We start from the raw sequence: 16,337 nt of genomic DNA, 5'->3' as shown, positions 1-16,337 counted from the left end.
TTGAAACAATGGAACTTTAGAGCTCAGAGATCATCTAGAATCCAGATTAAAAATCAACCCCCTTTTTTAACAAGTGAGGCACGGAGGCCCAGAAAAATTAAGTGACTAGACCAAGGTTAACAAGTTAGTCTCAAAATGTAACTAGAACTGAGGACTTTTTTAAAATTAAGATAAAATTCATGTAACATGAAATGAATCATTTCGTAAGTATAAAATTCACAATGTTGTACAACCATTAATAACTCTATCTACTTCTAAGAAATTTTCATCACCTCAAAGGAATCCTACAGCCATTAAGCAGTCACTTGTCCCCCATACTCTCTTTCCTCAGTCTCTGGCAACCCACTAGAGCCTAACGGGTGGTTCTATGGATTTACCTTTGTGGACGCTTCATATAAATGAAATCATAGACTATGTAACCTTTTGTCTGGCTTCTTTCATTTAACATAATATTTTCAAAGTTCATCCAGACTGTAGCATGCATCGGTTTTCATTCCTTTTTACAGCTGAATAATACTGTTTATGGATATACCATATTTTATTTTTCCATAAGTTGATGAACATCTGGATTGTTTCCACCTTTTGAGTACTGTGAATAATGCTGCTATAAACATTTGTGTACAAATATTAGTTTGAATATCTGTTTTCAACTGTTTGGGGTATATACCTAGGAGTGGAGCTGCTGGGTCATATGGTAATTGTTTTAACTTTGAGGAAATGCCAAATTGTTTTCCACAGGGACTGCACCATTTCACATTCCCAAGTTCTCCACACCCTCACCAACAGTTTATTTTCCATATTTTCAATTATGGTGAACCTAGTGGGTGCAAAAGTGGTATTTCATTGTGACTTTGATTTGTATTTCTTTAATGACTAATGACTGAGCATCTTTTCATGTGTTTTTTAGCCATCTGTGTATCTTCTTTGAAGAAATGTCTATACAAGCCTTTGGCCCATTTTTTGATTGGGTTATCTGTCTTTCTGTTGTTGAGTTGTAGAACAAGGCAGCGCTTTGCCAAAGTCAAAATGATTAAGGACATCAAAGCAGCCACAACAGCACAACTAAAGACACTCACGAAAGAGGACTTCCAGAACTGCTTCAGAAAGTGGCAAGAACAAGGGGTAAGTGTGTTCAAAGTGAGAGGGAGTGTTTTGAGGAGGATTAATGGCAATGTGTCTTTTATTGTAATAAATTTTTTTTTATTTAAACGTTACCTTATTGTTTGATCCTATTGTTAGATTCAGAATGTTTTTGTTTTGTTTTGTTCCCCAAGCATACTTCTCATTCCATGTATCACCATCAGGAAATACATGAGGCTTAGTTGTCTCACTTTTAGTAATAAGACTGATCAGTGGGTTCAGACCTCATGCATCTATTATAAAATTTTCCAGCAACCTCTCATCTAATGATTTTAACAGCCACTAATAATTCTTGCTTAGTCCCATTAATTCATTTGATATTACAAATTTGTGATTTTTCTAATTTTAACATTTTCTAAATTTATTAGCTAAAAGAGGACTCTACCTTACACATCCGAAGGAAGTGTCCCTGAAAACAGTTTCAAGGAAAGGCAGAAAAAAATGCATGATTTTTTTTCCCTATACCTTTTCTAATTTTTAGAATGTGTTGGTGCCCGAGCAACTGCAGAAGATAACCAATTAATTTTTCTGCACTGTGATTACAAAATTATGGATTTTTAATGTATTTTGTTTCAATCCATTATAGTCATTATTCATTATGATGTTCAAACTTTCCCATTTATGTCCAGTGGGAGCCCCTTCAAATTTAATTCTATGTCCTTTTGACAAGATTCCAGTGGGGATTTTTTTTACAGCTTTTTCACTTTCTAGCATAAGACTTCCCAGGGTCTTCTTGTGCTTTTCTACCCCAGAATTGAAATCAGGCATTTATCTGAAGAGCCCTGATTCTTTCTAGTGGTAAATGGTATTTATTAAAGGTCACAATCTTTGTGCTATGGCTCCTCAGGGCTATTTACCGCTTCTAAACCTTTTCAGGGGACAGACCTAGGGAACAGGCATTTTTCAGAAAAAGAAAAATAAAGGAGTCTGTACTAATATTGCCAATTCAAATTTAAGACTGACTACATAATTTTTACAAAAATTCTTTGATTTCATACTTGTATTTGTTTTTTTAAAATGCTGAAAATCTTGCATACTGACAGCATTAACATTTAATTTGTTGCTTTATCTTCTTGTGTGTCTCTATTAACAGTTTCAAAAGAACACCAATAGAATTATGAACAGTATGATGATGAGTAAATACAATTAATGGTATTTATTATATATCCCACTAGGAATATAAAATCAAAACACTGTGTTCTGAAGTCATCTGAAAGAATTCATTCCTGATGAACATGCTACCAACTTGATGTATGTTTTAGCTTTTTTTATTTTTTAGGTATGGATTTGTTTTACTCATTTTGTTTATAATTTTAAAATTTATTTTTACTAAAAATGGTTCTATGATTACATAAAACGTGTGCATGGCTCCAAAGTACAAAACAAGGTATATTCAGCATTTGGTTCCTCCCTCCTCTACAGAAGTCTATTATTTTAAAATTTTTCCTACCATTGTTTCTGTTGGAAAATATAAACAAGTAAGATGATAATGGTTGTATCTTTCTTTTCTTAGATAAAATACTACAATAAGCACACTATGCTGTACCTTGCTTTTATTTTTAACTTAATGCATCTAGAGACCAGCCCTAGAATACATACATCTTCTTCATTTCTTTCAAAAGGTGCATAGTACTCCATTAGAAAGATATATGAGATAATTAAACCAGCCTCCTATTCATAGACATTCAGGTGGCTTCAAATGTTTGCTGTTACAATAGTGCTTTATACTTTATGCATCCTGTATTTTTTGCTGTATCTTTGGGATAGCTTCCTAAAAATGGGACTATTGGAGCCAAAAGGTAAATATACAGATGATTTTGCTAGATATTGCCAAATTCCTCTAAAGCTTGTACCACTTTGCATTCCCACCATTATTGGAAGAAAATACTTGTTTTCCCACAGCCCTGACAACAGAATATATTGTCAAACTTTTGCATTCTGCCAATCTGATAGATTAAAAATAGTATTTCAGTATAATTTTAATGCATATTTCTCTTAATATGAGAAAGACTGAGTATCTTTTTATATATTTGAGGGCCATTTACATTACTTTTTCCCATGACTGTCTGTTTGCATCTTTTGTCAATTTTTCAATTGGGTGTTTGGTATTTTTCTTGAGTTTTCAGAAGTACCTTATGTATCAGTTATATTAGTGCTTTGTATGTGATATAACATAAGTATTTCCTCAAGTCTGTCATTTTTTAAATTTTGCTTATAATTTTTTTGTGATGCAATTTTTAAAAAATTACATATTCAAATATCAATCTTTTCCCATATTGTTTCTGGACTTGGAGTCAAAGAGAAAAGTGTTTCCTACTCCTAAGTTATAAAGGAATTCACTCTTCTGTTTTTTATTATTTGTATATTTTATTTTTTAATCGTAAGTATTTCTGATCTATTTGGTATTTATGTAGCTATGGAGTATAAGGAATTTATCCAATTTTATTTTTTTCCACGTATGAGTTTCCTTCACAAAAAGAAATTCTACTTGGACTGTAATTCTAAATCAGAAAGGTAAAACAATAAAGTTTCCAGAAGATAACATGGGAGAGTACGTCATAACCTTGGTATAGGTAAAGATTGTTTAAACAGAATGTAGATGGTAGTAACCATAAAGAAATCACCCCTGGGGATTCTTCTATTTGTTTATTTTTAAATAATGTCTATGTTTTCCAGCTTTTCAAAAAAATTAAGTTTTTTTTTCATTAAGAAAAAAAGATTGTTTCCTTTACTTACCACCTATGTAGTCTTAGGCCTCTCTCTAACTCCATTTTTTAATTTGTAAAATTGAATGTGTGGCACCTCTCTTGAAGGTCATTGAGGGTTTACATGAGAAATTTATTCTAAAACACTATAGTAATATCTATCATGTAGATTATGATAAACTGGTTTGTCTTTAATTATGTCAAAATTTGTATGTATAAGTAAAGATGGGTTGAGTCTGGGGATTCTCATCTTCCTCTAGAAATTGGCATCCTCTCGTCCTTACAACCCATAAGGCAAGACAGTGATCTATCTTACCTGGCCCTAGAAACTGGCATCCTCGCGCCCTGACAGCAGCCCATAAGTTGGCAGACAATTGCTGAGGGTTCTGGTGCTGTAATATTAGTTCTGTTACAGTTCTTTCTCCAAGGGAACGGGCTGCTCGCATGGCTCTTACTCGACCTTCTTCCTCTACTAGTTGACAGTTTACAAGTGTCACCAGTTTCCTTTGCATTGGACGGCTCAGCGCACTCTGGTTCAAACTAGCTACACCTTCATGAAAAAGGAAACAAAGAAAACAAAAGTTTTTTTCAATTAAAAAAGACAAGTCAATTTTGATTACGTGTTTAACTATTAAGCCACAATTCTTAACGAGTCCCCTGTAAGGTACTTTCGTTTTTTAACAGTGGGTATTCTGTCTCTGTTTATTAGTATTCTACAGGAAATAAGAGCCTAATGTTTAGTTACTTTAAATTTTATTTAGGTATCCTGTTCTCTGGGTTGTACGTATCCCTCAAAATAGAGTACTTTGGGTTTATTTAGTCTATTTTCCACCTTTATTAAAACTACTGAAGTTAAATTTAAAGCTGAATGTATGAAAAGCTTAATTAATCTAAAAGTAATGATTACTAACAGCTCTTATTTTGTTTACTGTATATAAGACATTAAGAACACTGCTTAACTGCAAGATCCTATTACCTTTTTCCTACCCAAGGATCTTACTATAGCAATTCTTGTCTCTCTCCTTTATCATCAATTTTTCCCTTTCTATTTGGTCATTTCCATTAGCATACAATAAGAACAAGCAAGCTGTTATTTCATCCATCTTAAAAATAAAGAAATCATTGTATTCATCCCTCTTCCGCTACCAGCTCTGCCCCACATCTTTCCTCCCTTCTGTAGCAAATACTCCAGAGTCATCTGTATTCACTATCTCCAATCCCTTTCCTCATAATCTTTGAAACCCATTCCAATCAAGTTTTTGCCCCTATCATTTGACCAAAACTGATCTTGTCAAGACAATGTCCTCTACTTTGCTAAATCAACAAAGATGATCACTCATTATTTCTATAAACACTTCTTTTTCCAGAACACCCCATTCTCTTCATTTTCTTCCTCCCTTTCTTCTTTTTATCTAGTCTTATTTGCTGATTTCATCTTTTCTTCCTGTCTTCTTAATGGTAAAGGGATTAGAACCCAGTTTTTGTTTTATTCTCTATCTACACTCATTAGTTAGGTGATCTCATCCCATCTTACTGCCTTAAGTACCATCTATACATCAGTGACTCCCAAAGTTACAGCTCCTACACCTCATTCCTTAACTTATATCCATTGGTTAGTCAGTAGCATTCTAGAAACGATTTGATATCTCAAACTAACATGACCAAAATTGAACTCCTGATCGTCCTCCATCAACCTGCTCGATCTACAGTATTCCTTAACTAAACTGATGACAACCTCTCTTTTCTTGTGCTCAGGCACCAAACCCAAGAGTCATACTTGACTCTGCTCTTTCTCTCATACCCTATATTCAATAATTTAAGAACTGCTCTTGGATCTACCTTCAAAATATATCCAGACTATCCAGGTCTCACTGCCTCCACTGCTATAACCTTATTCCATCTGATGATTCAGTGATACCCTGCTTCTACCCTTGCCCTTCTACAATGAATTCTCAATAGAGCAGCTGGAGTGATCCTTTTAATATCAGTCAGATTGTCTCACTCCTCTGCTCAAAACCCTGGAGTGACTCCCCAGTTTCACTCAGAGTGAAAGCTCAAGTCTTTAAAACGGCCTGTAAGTCTAAACATCACCTGGCCTCACTGATTCTTTTCATCTACCTCACACTGCTCTCCCCCTCACTCACATGGCTTCAGGCCCACTCTCCTGTTGTTCTATAAAGATACTAGGCATGGCTTAGGGACTTTGTTCTAGCCACTGGGTATGCAGTGATAAACAAAACAGAATTTCACTTCTGTCACAGCACCTCAAAAACATTAACTGCACTTATATGCCTATCTCCCTCAATAGGTCTGGACTCCGTGAAGGCAGGGACCATAACCACTGTAAGCGCTCAATAAAATGTAATGAATGATTGAATGAATACATGAACATATGAAACTGTCTTAACAGGACTTATCAAAACGAATGTTCTACTACAGCACTATTAGTTTAATCAATAAATACACATATTGCATAAAGCTTAACATGTTATATGTGTAATGAATTCTTAAATTAATAACAACATTGGTTATTTTCAGAAATAGTATAATAAATGTTCTCAATCAAAAAGTTTTCCAAGATCTCTCTAAGCAAACTCATTTTCCAAAACTCAAGAATTTTTAATAGGGGATCAATATCAAGTTTTTCAAAGTAAATGTATTACCAAGTCCTACTCACCAGTAAAAACACTTTTTATGAACTTACCTTTACCTCCACTTAGTGGTTTTAAGTAGAGTGCCAAATCTTCAACGCATTTCTTTGCAACTTCATAGTGTTTGTTCTCACCAAGATTACTTAACTTTATTGACTGATGGTCTGGTACCTAAAAACAAAGAAAAATTGATGAAATACATTCATCCAGCTCACAAATTGTTATTTATATATTTGACAATCATGAATATAAAATTATAATACAGAGAAAACACATCAAGGTAGTTTAAATAAAATTTAAGCCAAACACCTAATCAAATTGCTTTGCAAGAACCAAGGATATCATAGATAATAGCAGGGGCTGAAATTAATGAATGGAAAAAAGAAGCAGGGAGTTAATAGTATTGTATCAATGTAAATTTCCTGGGGTTGAGAACCATGCTATACTCTAGAAAAGTATTAACATTAGTGGAAGCTACAGAAAGTTATACTCTGTATACTATTTTTTGCAACTTTTTCTAAATGTATTTCAAAATAAAAAGTAGGAAAGGACAAGAACATTTTTTTTCCCTGAGCACTTAGCACCTTCTTACTACATAGTTTAGTTATTATATTTATTGTTTATGGTCTGTCCCCCGTAGCTAGAATTTAAACACCACAAGACACAGTGTTCTCAATGAAAAGTCAAAACTTGCGTATAAACTGCAGCTTTGCCACTTCTGTAAGTGATCCCGAGTAAATTATTTAACTGCTCCAAGCAGTTTCCCTATCTGCAAAATGAAAATGAAAATCCCTATTTCATTGTGCCACTATGAAAATTCAATTTAATTCAACAAATATTTATAGCTATGGAGTGCTTACCATGTGCCAAACACAGTTTTAGGCACTAGGCATCTATCAAAACAGACAAAATTTCTTGCCCTTGTGGAGCTTACATTCTAGTGGAGAAGAGAGAAGGCAGCCAATAAATAAATAAATAAATAAATAAATAAAAATATCATATAAGGTGATCATTACAAATCATACAAGAATAAGGGGAACTGGGAGTGCTGGAGAGGGGATGCAATTTTAAGGTGGGTGGGCAGGATACATTTCCTTGGAAATCAGGACTTTTGGAGAGAGACTTGACAGAGGAGAGGGAGTGAGCATTCTAGGCAAAGACAATAGTCACTATAAAAGCATTCAGGGGAGGATAATATGTTTGGCATATTTGACAACCGGCTAGGAGGCATAAGCAGAAAGAATGAGGAAGTAGTAGAAGATGAGGCTGAAAACATAAGTCACTTTGTATAAGCCTATAGGCTACTTTAAGGAACAACTGAGAGAACATTTATAAAAAACAAAACACAATACCTGATCTATAACAAACGCTAAATACATGATAGCTAGTAGTATTATTACAAAAAGTCTATGGTATTTTACTGGACCTAAGATGCCAGTGTTTGCAAGAGGTACCATTATTGTATGTACCATTAAAAAAAAATGTTGCCAATTAAATTATGACACACTGTTGATTATGGATACATCTTGATTTCAGAGTGTCTCAATGGATTATGAACATTTAAAAGAAATGTGGTTGTTTAGAAGGAAAACTTCAAATATCAAGATACTAAGGAATGGGGCATTTTAATTCATTGAATTTTCTAAGTGATTAATCAGAAAAAGCCTTACTTTCTTACTTTAATATGTAGTGCATGATGTACAGAATTTCATCTTTTTCCTCACCTGTAAAATGGGGATAACTACCTGAAGATCTATAAGAATTAGTAATAATAGATACTGAACGCTTACTATCATACCTACACAAAGTAGGCCCGCATTAAATGGAAATTACTGTAAATCTAGGTCTTGCTCTGATTCAGTAAAACGATTATATAAACAAGAAATAGTAATTTTATAGCACCTGAGCATAAGAAACTGCAGAATTTGTTACTGGTACTCTGGAAAATGGTTTTCCATCTATACATCCCTAAATAGAACTTATTTTCTCATTTATAATATTATCCTAAATGTCAAGTAAAGCTAAAAAGAAAACCAAAAAATCTCCATTCTACATGGTTGCTTTCTGGCCAAAACTTTGATTACATTTCTTCTCATATTATCTAATGAATAAATATTTATGTATACTTACATAAAAATTTTTCTTATCCTCCAAATCACTTATAAAAATAAATTTGGACCACAGCATTGAACACAAAGAAATACATAACCATAATGAAATTTATGGTTTTGCATAAGGATTTATGACATTATCTAAAGAAAAATCAGGTACACTGAATAATTTTTATGTCTCAAATATCACTAAACATACTTTGTGCCCCTTAATGAACTAAGTTCTATAATTATTACATATACCAAAGTAGTAAAATCTCGAAAGCTTACCTGGGCTCCAACTAATTGGAGAAGTGCAAAGTTGACAGGAAGTACATCAATGTCTGTGTTGATGGCAGTCTGGTCAAAAGGACAAGCTTTTCGGTGAAGTTTATTCAAGCAGGTCTTGCAAACAGTGTGTGAACAACCTAAACTGATGGGTTTGTGCACATTCTCATCAAATTCATTATAGCAGATTGGACAGGACAGAAATTCTGTCCATTGAGCTGCCTGCACAGGCATTGTGGAAGCTGGATGCTCGGGTTAGCAGTCTAGCAGATCATTATTTTGCTGTGTAGTGTTTTGTAAGCTGAAAATGGACAAAGGTTAAGAATCAACCACATATTCACCTTTTAAGAGTTAACTGTAAAGTCAACCATTACAGCCTCAAAACCTAAAACACTTCTGAATAATTTAATATGTTTTGGGTATCTTTTTCTTTAAGTCTATTTGCTTAATTAATTAAATTTCAAAAATTGTGTCTAGAAACAATATTCTAATAGGGTTTGTTCCTTTCAACTAAACATATTTGTATCAGTTGCTCATATAACAGTCATCAAAGCTTTCATGTATGTTTCTTAACGACCACATCAAATAACACATTAACGTTCCACTTTTCATTTTTAGGAATACAGATTACTTTGAATTGCTGTTTTTTAAAAAAAGTGTTTTCCTTTGGTATCTACTACCCCAAAACATTAAGATATGGCCTAAGAATTAGTAAACTTTGGAAACTATTGATCCAAACAATATAGTAGTGAGTCAAGTGTGAACAAACAGCCTTGCCACCTGAACAACCATGTAAGTCAAAGATATGTTCAAGTTGGCAGCTTCACAAAAGAGGAAATCTCTGGTCAGGACTTGATTAGGAGGCTAATTGAGGTTCTGAAAATAAAAGTGTAAGAGAAGATTGTGATGATAGAGCTGTTTGTCCATAAATGAAAGAATGATGTTGACCTCAAAAGAGAGTGCCAAAGTAAAAAAATATGTGTGTGTGTATATAGTCTTACAAATCTTGAATATAGTTCCCTATAATACTTGTGACAAAACATATCATTTAGTGATTGATAAAAACTGCCAGTTCCAATGAGCAAGAATAAAACACTATTCTCATCTAGTAATTGTAAACTGAAAAGTTCAAAACGTAAATTTCTTTGTTACGTATACAGTGTGAGAAAAATTATACATGCATATGATTAAAAGGCACATGAAAGAAATGACAGTGAATTCTCTTTTCTTATCCAAAGATCAAAATGTTCATTCCCTAATTTTTAGTAAAATATTTAGTATCAAAATTATACTGCCCTCTAATTTAAAATCTTTAGATACCTAACATGAACATTCTGCATTTCACAAATTTTCTGTATCTTCTGATACAAAACTTATATAAGTCTGACAAAAGCTCTCTGGTGAACAAGAAATCTAGGTATTCAGGACAATTAAATAGCCGATGGTTTATTTCATAACACTGTTTACCAACCAAAATATACTAGTTCCACAGAAATTAGAGGTTTAAAAATGAAGTCAGATTCAGGACAAAAAGGTATAGAACTGATTCTTCAATATCCCCACATCCAAATAAAGAATTTTATTAGCCTTTATTGTGCTTTTATGTTCACAAAAATGAAGGTTTTAAAAATATCTTGGTAAAAATGTATAGGGCTTGCTATGTAAAACGCACCCTATATAAACATTTCCTCAAACAGCTCTAATGCAAAGTATCTAATATCTTTATTTTTAAACTAGCCAAATCTTACAAATTATATTTACATTATTTTATACCTTTCACCCTCACATTGCCACATCTACTAATGCCATCAATCTTTAAACCAGTTAGTTGGCTTCTAACTTTAGAGATGAGCACTAAGCAGGTGAACACATCACTCCCTGAAACTAACATTTTCAATGTTCAGTTTACTATTTATTCTGCAGAATTCTACAAGGAAAAGGCCTGAGAAATAAATTTTATCTTAAGTCCAATATTGAGAGACCTAATTTAATTAATAACTTGGACCAATAAAATATTTACTAAAAAAAGACACTGCACCTATTTTTTTCATAACGGCCACCTGTTCGGAGATGCTAATTCAGTGGGTTAGGGCATCACAGGCCACTGGGTAACAGGAAACTAGTAGCAAATACTCTTTCCTTATTTAGTTTTCCAAGATCATCCTGAAATGCTTTACATCAATTAGTTGGGAAGGTGGGAAAGGCATTCATTCATGTTTGAACAAAACATAAAAATGCTCTTCCATATTTTCACCTATTAGCTTTGAAGTGTTTCAAACTATTCCAGAATACATTTAATAGTTTTAAGTTACAATATCCCATATGTGTTTCTAAGTCTACAAACACCAGATGTTTTAATGTAATTAATGCTGAGTTTAATTTGTAGTAGAAATTAATACCTTTAAAAGAAAAATTCTGCCAAAAATTTGGCAGTAACTCTTCTGCTATATTTCAGACTCTAACTTTCTGACAGGAAAACTATGAACTAAGCTCTCCTTATATGGTAAGATATAAGGAACGAATTTTTTTAAATGTTTTTTTTCAGTACCATTATCAATAAAGTCTAGATTCCTCAATTAAGATGACAAATGAAATTTTAGCTAAAACACAGAAGTTTATGTAGTCCACTAAAATGTTGAATTAATAATGACAAAATAGGACTTTCATTTTTTTAAAAAGCACTTTGTACACATTTACATGGAAAATATGTTTATAATTATAAAAAATGATAGCTTATTGTCCTTATAATTTATTTTTTAAAGCATCTAAATAGCAATGGCAAGGTAAGAGTAAATATTAATGTGTAAAATTTCTAGATTTATACTAATACATTCCATAGTAATTTATCTGAATTTATGGAAATCTAAATTGCTAGTAACATTTATAGTTATCCTAAAGATACTCCCCAAAGATCTCAAAATGAGATAAAATAGATTTAAAAGCTCACAACTCTAGAAACGTAAAAGAACTACTTAAAAAAAATTCTAATTATTTGCATTAACTAATTTCAGTTACTAGTTCCTAAAATTTAAGAAAACTAAAGATAAAGCTAGAAATGAGAAACACTAGAGTTGGGATCTTAAACCGATTTTTACTCAAGTAATTTTTCAGACTATAAGTTCCTTGCTATGAATACTAACTCATAGGAAGAGGAAGAGACTTCTCTTATGATACAAGTTACAAACTGCTTTATTAAGAGCAAACTGCATACCAGCTAAGCAGCTTAATTTTGTTATTAGACCACCATGATATTATGTAGTCAGTTTATGACTATGACACCTGATTTTAAAATGCGAGAATAAAGTGTATGCCTCTTTCACAATTGTAAAACAAAAAAACATATAGTATTTTACTTCTCTTTATAAAGATATAAACATTAGAGCTCAGGTCTGTTAACGTGAAACACTCGTTGTTTTCATTGTAGTTCACTCATGTGAAGAATTTAAGCTACTGAAAAAGACTGTAATAGTACTTCTCAATTCAAAAACCTTTAAAATAATCAGTTCTGTACTTTAAAAATTATATTTAAAGCATCCTTGGTACAATTTAGACCTTAACCTATAAAACAAAACAATACCAATTAAAATAATCTGTAAGCTCCAAAACTAAGCATTTTCAAACATACCAAAAGGATTGGAGAAAAAGGAATTGAATAACAATGTTTGAGACTGCTGTGTGACTTTAGTGTAAGTTAGGAAAGATTTCTGACTCCAAGTTTTAATTCTTAAATCTACTTTAGGGTTGAACTTAGTTTTTTAATAAGTATGAGATTTTTAACTTTCAATGTCTTCTAACAGAACAGTAATGAAATAATTTTCTATGTTAATTAACATAACAAATAAAATTTTGCTTCTTTAGTGATGATTAGACTTGAAAATTACTTATTTTTGAGACAGAACGTACTTCTATCAATTAATGGCTACTGGATAAATGTATTCTTCATCTTACCAAAGTGTTTTGGGTGTTCTGATTTTAAGAGGATACTCTATCAGGAAATTTTTGGTTTTCAGATGTCTACTTTTAATTCAGATAATTTATTTCTTGGAAGAGATACTCTAGAACAGCACTGTTCAATAGAAATATAATGCAAGCCACAAGTAATTTAAAATTTTCTAGCAGTCATAGTAAAAAAGGGGGAAAAAAAGGTGAAATTAATTTTAATAATACATTTTATTTAAACTAATTTATCCAAAGTATCACTTCAACATGTAATCAATGTAAAAAATTATTGAGTTATTTTAAATTCTTTTTTTTTTGTATTAGGTCTTCAAAATCTGGTGTGTATTATACACTTACTGCACATCTCAATTAACACTCGCCACATTTGAAGTGCTCAATTGCCACATGTGGCTATTGGCTAGTATTGAACAATGCAACTCTCTTTAAAATCATAAAGTAAAACTTACTGTTATTAAGAATTTGAGGTGAAAGTCATACCTACACTTAAGGTTTTCATAAAATTAGAAAACGCTGAGGATCATACAGATGTAACTTACAACATTTATGAGACTGGGTGCACATTATTTGTAATTTTCAGCTAGCTTTATTTTACCACACACTTCCTTTTTCCATCACTAGAAAGTGAAACTTCAAACCAGTACAACCAAAACAATAAGCAAGTACTTATTGTAAAACCTTGTTATATGTTTAGCATTCTTATATATTGCATACACGTGTAAGTTCTATTTTTGAATATAAAATTCTCTGTAAAGAAAAATGCTTCCCCCTCCAAAAAAAGAATTTTTGTTGACTTTTTCAAACTGAAAGAGATAGCAAATTATCAAAACAGAAAGTGTACTAATGAAAACATATGAACAAAGGAAATAAGTCTTCCATGTCAGGTTAACAACAGTAATAGCAGATCAGGAATAACTCAAAGGCTCCACTAATGAACAGGACTACAATTAAATCCTCAAAGAATAGGAGCCAGGTGAATTATAACATCTGCTTTTTCTAAACATGTCTAGAATACATGTTTAACATTTTTTTGTTCTAACAATTTTCCAAGCTCTAAAATTTGGAAAACATAAATCTCCAAATCAACAAAAATGGCAAATGGTCTTTGACAGGATATGATGGTCTCTATTTCTTCAAGAACTGAAGTAGAAGTAAACAACATATAAAAGGGATGTTATGTTAGAACAGTGTAGTCCTTTAGACAGATTAAAAAAAGGTAATAATGGGAGAATCCATGAACTCTTCTTAATGTTTCAAGAAACCTTAACTAAATTTGTGTATTTAACTACAAAAAGGCTACATAGGCTAACTAAAACATTTGTTCCTTTGCTTTGGGGAAATTATATCAATTTGTGTAACAATACTAGCTTTTTCAGGTTAATCAAAACTTCCTATTGGAACTTAAAAGTTTGACTAACATGAAAATGGAAAAGATTACTTAAACACTTTATTTGGGATCCAAAGTCATTGTAATCATAGGGGGTGGGAGAAGAGTAGGAATTACAAAGAAGGGGCCTGTCTGGGTAAATAAAGAGTAAGAATTAAAAGGGAACGTAGGTGGTTATAAAAAAAAAAAAAAAGAAGAACAGGTTGGGAATCACGAGATTAGATCTACTTTATGTCGGTGATTACTTGAGACTATTTTGGTGTCAATGTTCTATTTGCCGGTATCTTAAAACTCTCTCTGATTCGAAAGATGGAAATGACAGCTACCCTCATCTTCTCCCTTCCTGAAAGCTAAGGACAGAGAAACAAAGATGCTTTCTACCATTCTTCTAAGATGGTGGAAGTGTCTCCCCTTAAGAGGCTTCCCCAAGAAGGAAAAATGAAAGAGGGAAAGAAGAAAGCCACAGCAAATTCCCTGGCCGTGTTTCATGCCAGTGCTCCGTCACCTCCACTGTGCAACGACGCTGGCCCAGCCATCTCCCTCCCAGGAGGTTAAGCCCTCCCAGGGCATTGTTTGGCCGGGGTCCCTATTTACCACTTAGATCGCCTCCACCATCCCGGTATTAGGATCTCGGAAAGCCCCAGGGCAGAAAGACGAAAAGCTTGGAGACGACTTCGTTTCCACGACCTCCTCCACCAGCCTCTTACTAACTGGTGTAGAAAAGGGAAGAGAAGCCTGGCCTTTGCTTGGGTGGATTCCTTAGGGGTCAGAGGAGTCCCTTCGGCCGGTGTCGAAGGGAGGTGGCCATTTGCGCCAGGCCTCTGTATTGAAAAAGCCCTACTAGGGCGAGGGGCCTCCTTTTCAGGCCCTGTTCTCCCGGCCCGGTCCGGGTGTCAGGTGCGGCCCTCAGTTCCCAACCCTCGGGGCACCGTCAACGACAGCGCACAGGCCCCGGACTGAGACCGGTCTCCCGCCCGACCGCCGGGGACCAAGGACCCGGGCTGGGGCCCGAGCCGCATCGTGCCCGCCCCCGCCCTACCTGAGGGGGCCCAGGCGGACTCGCTAAGGGCCACTCCCGGGAGCCCCGCGACGGCGCGGCTCGGCGACGGAGGCGCCTCGTCTCGCCGGGGCAGAGCTCGGCGGCGGTTTCACGACCTCAAACTCCATCGGGAGCTACAGGGACAGCCCCGTTGGCGGCGGCGAAGGCCGCGACGGGGCCTCCTCCTCCTCCCACCGCCTCCTCCTCCTCCTCTTCCCTCCTCCTCCTCCTCACCACGGAGGCGGACCTGGAGGGATCCTGACCTAGCTCTCGCGAGAAGATACTCCCCACTTCACGCGAGACCACGCAAGACCGGGAATTGGGGAGGTGGAAGGGAAGTCTAGTGGCCCCTGCCACCTGGACTGCGCATCAGCTTCCCTCTGGTCGAGCCGTACCACCCCTATCACGTGACTGGGGAGACCCGGAGAACTGTGGGAGGTACTGTTAGGAAGCCTAGGCAAGCCGAAAGGGTGGATGGGAAACTCCCTGCACATTCATCTGCGCCTTGAGCTAACCTCCTGGACACTGGTTTGAGCCGGTGTCTGACTCCCCACATGAAAAGCATGGCATCCATTTAGCATAGTCTGATACACCTGTACTAACATTCTACTCACTCTCCCATAATGAAACGCTGATCCCATCCTTTAATCCTACATATGCGCCAAGCAATATCGCTATTAAAACGAGCATTTGTTTGGCAGTCAGTATAACACATACCTCTCTTTATTAAAGAGTAAACCATGAGCTCCTCAGAAGCTGGCAGGGATAAAATTTCAAGCACAAATTCTGGCATTACTAACTCAAATATTTGTTGAAGGATATTTTTCCAGTAAATTTTAAGGTAGAAATTACTCCTTTTTATAGATGAAGAAACAGACTGGGAATAGGGTTAAGGGAATTAATATTTATGGACTATTATATGCCAGGTCCTGTATTGGGCAATAACAATTTCATTTTTACTGTTCAGTTTTATTTATATTTCATTTACTCATCAAAATAATCCTAAAAGGCAGGTACTATGTACTCTGTTCCTGATGAGAAACTGAAATCCACAGATGAAGAAAATGGCCATGAATTGTA

The 16,337-nt window shown here is 34.7% G+C and overlaps 1 protein-coding gene across 5 annotated transcripts in view; it reads right to left on the bottom strand.

Moving 5' to 3' along the window:
- The window catches only part of RC3H2 (ring finger and CCCH-type domains 2), a 42,036-nt gene extending 26,503 nt beyond the window's left edge, over positions 1-15,533 (bottom strand). For 2 of the 5 annotated variants that reach the window (XM_019728500.3, XM_088793500.1), the window contains exons 1-4: positions 15,258-15,532; positions 8,878-9,175; positions 6,550-6,667; positions 4,162-4,395 (exon numbers count right to left, since the gene is read on the bottom strand). In XM_019728500.3, coding sequence (XP_019584059.3) covers positions 4,162-4,395; positions 6,550-6,667; positions 8,878-9,108 — 583 coding nt within the window. In that variant the 5' untranslated portion in view covers positions 9,109-9,175; positions 15,258-15,532. Of the gene's footprint in view, positions 1-4,161; positions 4,396-6,549; positions 6,668-8,877; positions 9,176-15,257 lie in introns of all 5 variants that reach the window. The other 3 variants (XM_019728502.3, XM_074330965.2, XM_019728503.3) reach the window with 2 other exon arrangements.
- Positions 15,534-16,337: the final 804 nt, after the last annotated feature.

The sequence above is a fragment of the Rhinolophus sinicus genome, chromosome 16 (genome assembly GCF_057876585.1).
Source record: "Rhinolophus sinicus isolate RSI-liver-muscle chromosome 16, RSI-T2T, whole genome shotgun sequence".
Taxonomy (NCBI): domain Eukaryota; kingdom Metazoa; phylum Chordata; class Mammalia; order Chiroptera; family Rhinolophidae; genus Rhinolophus; species Rhinolophus sinicus.
Note: the sequence above shows the minus strand (reverse complement) of the source record. Positions and strands in the feature narration are given on the sequence as shown.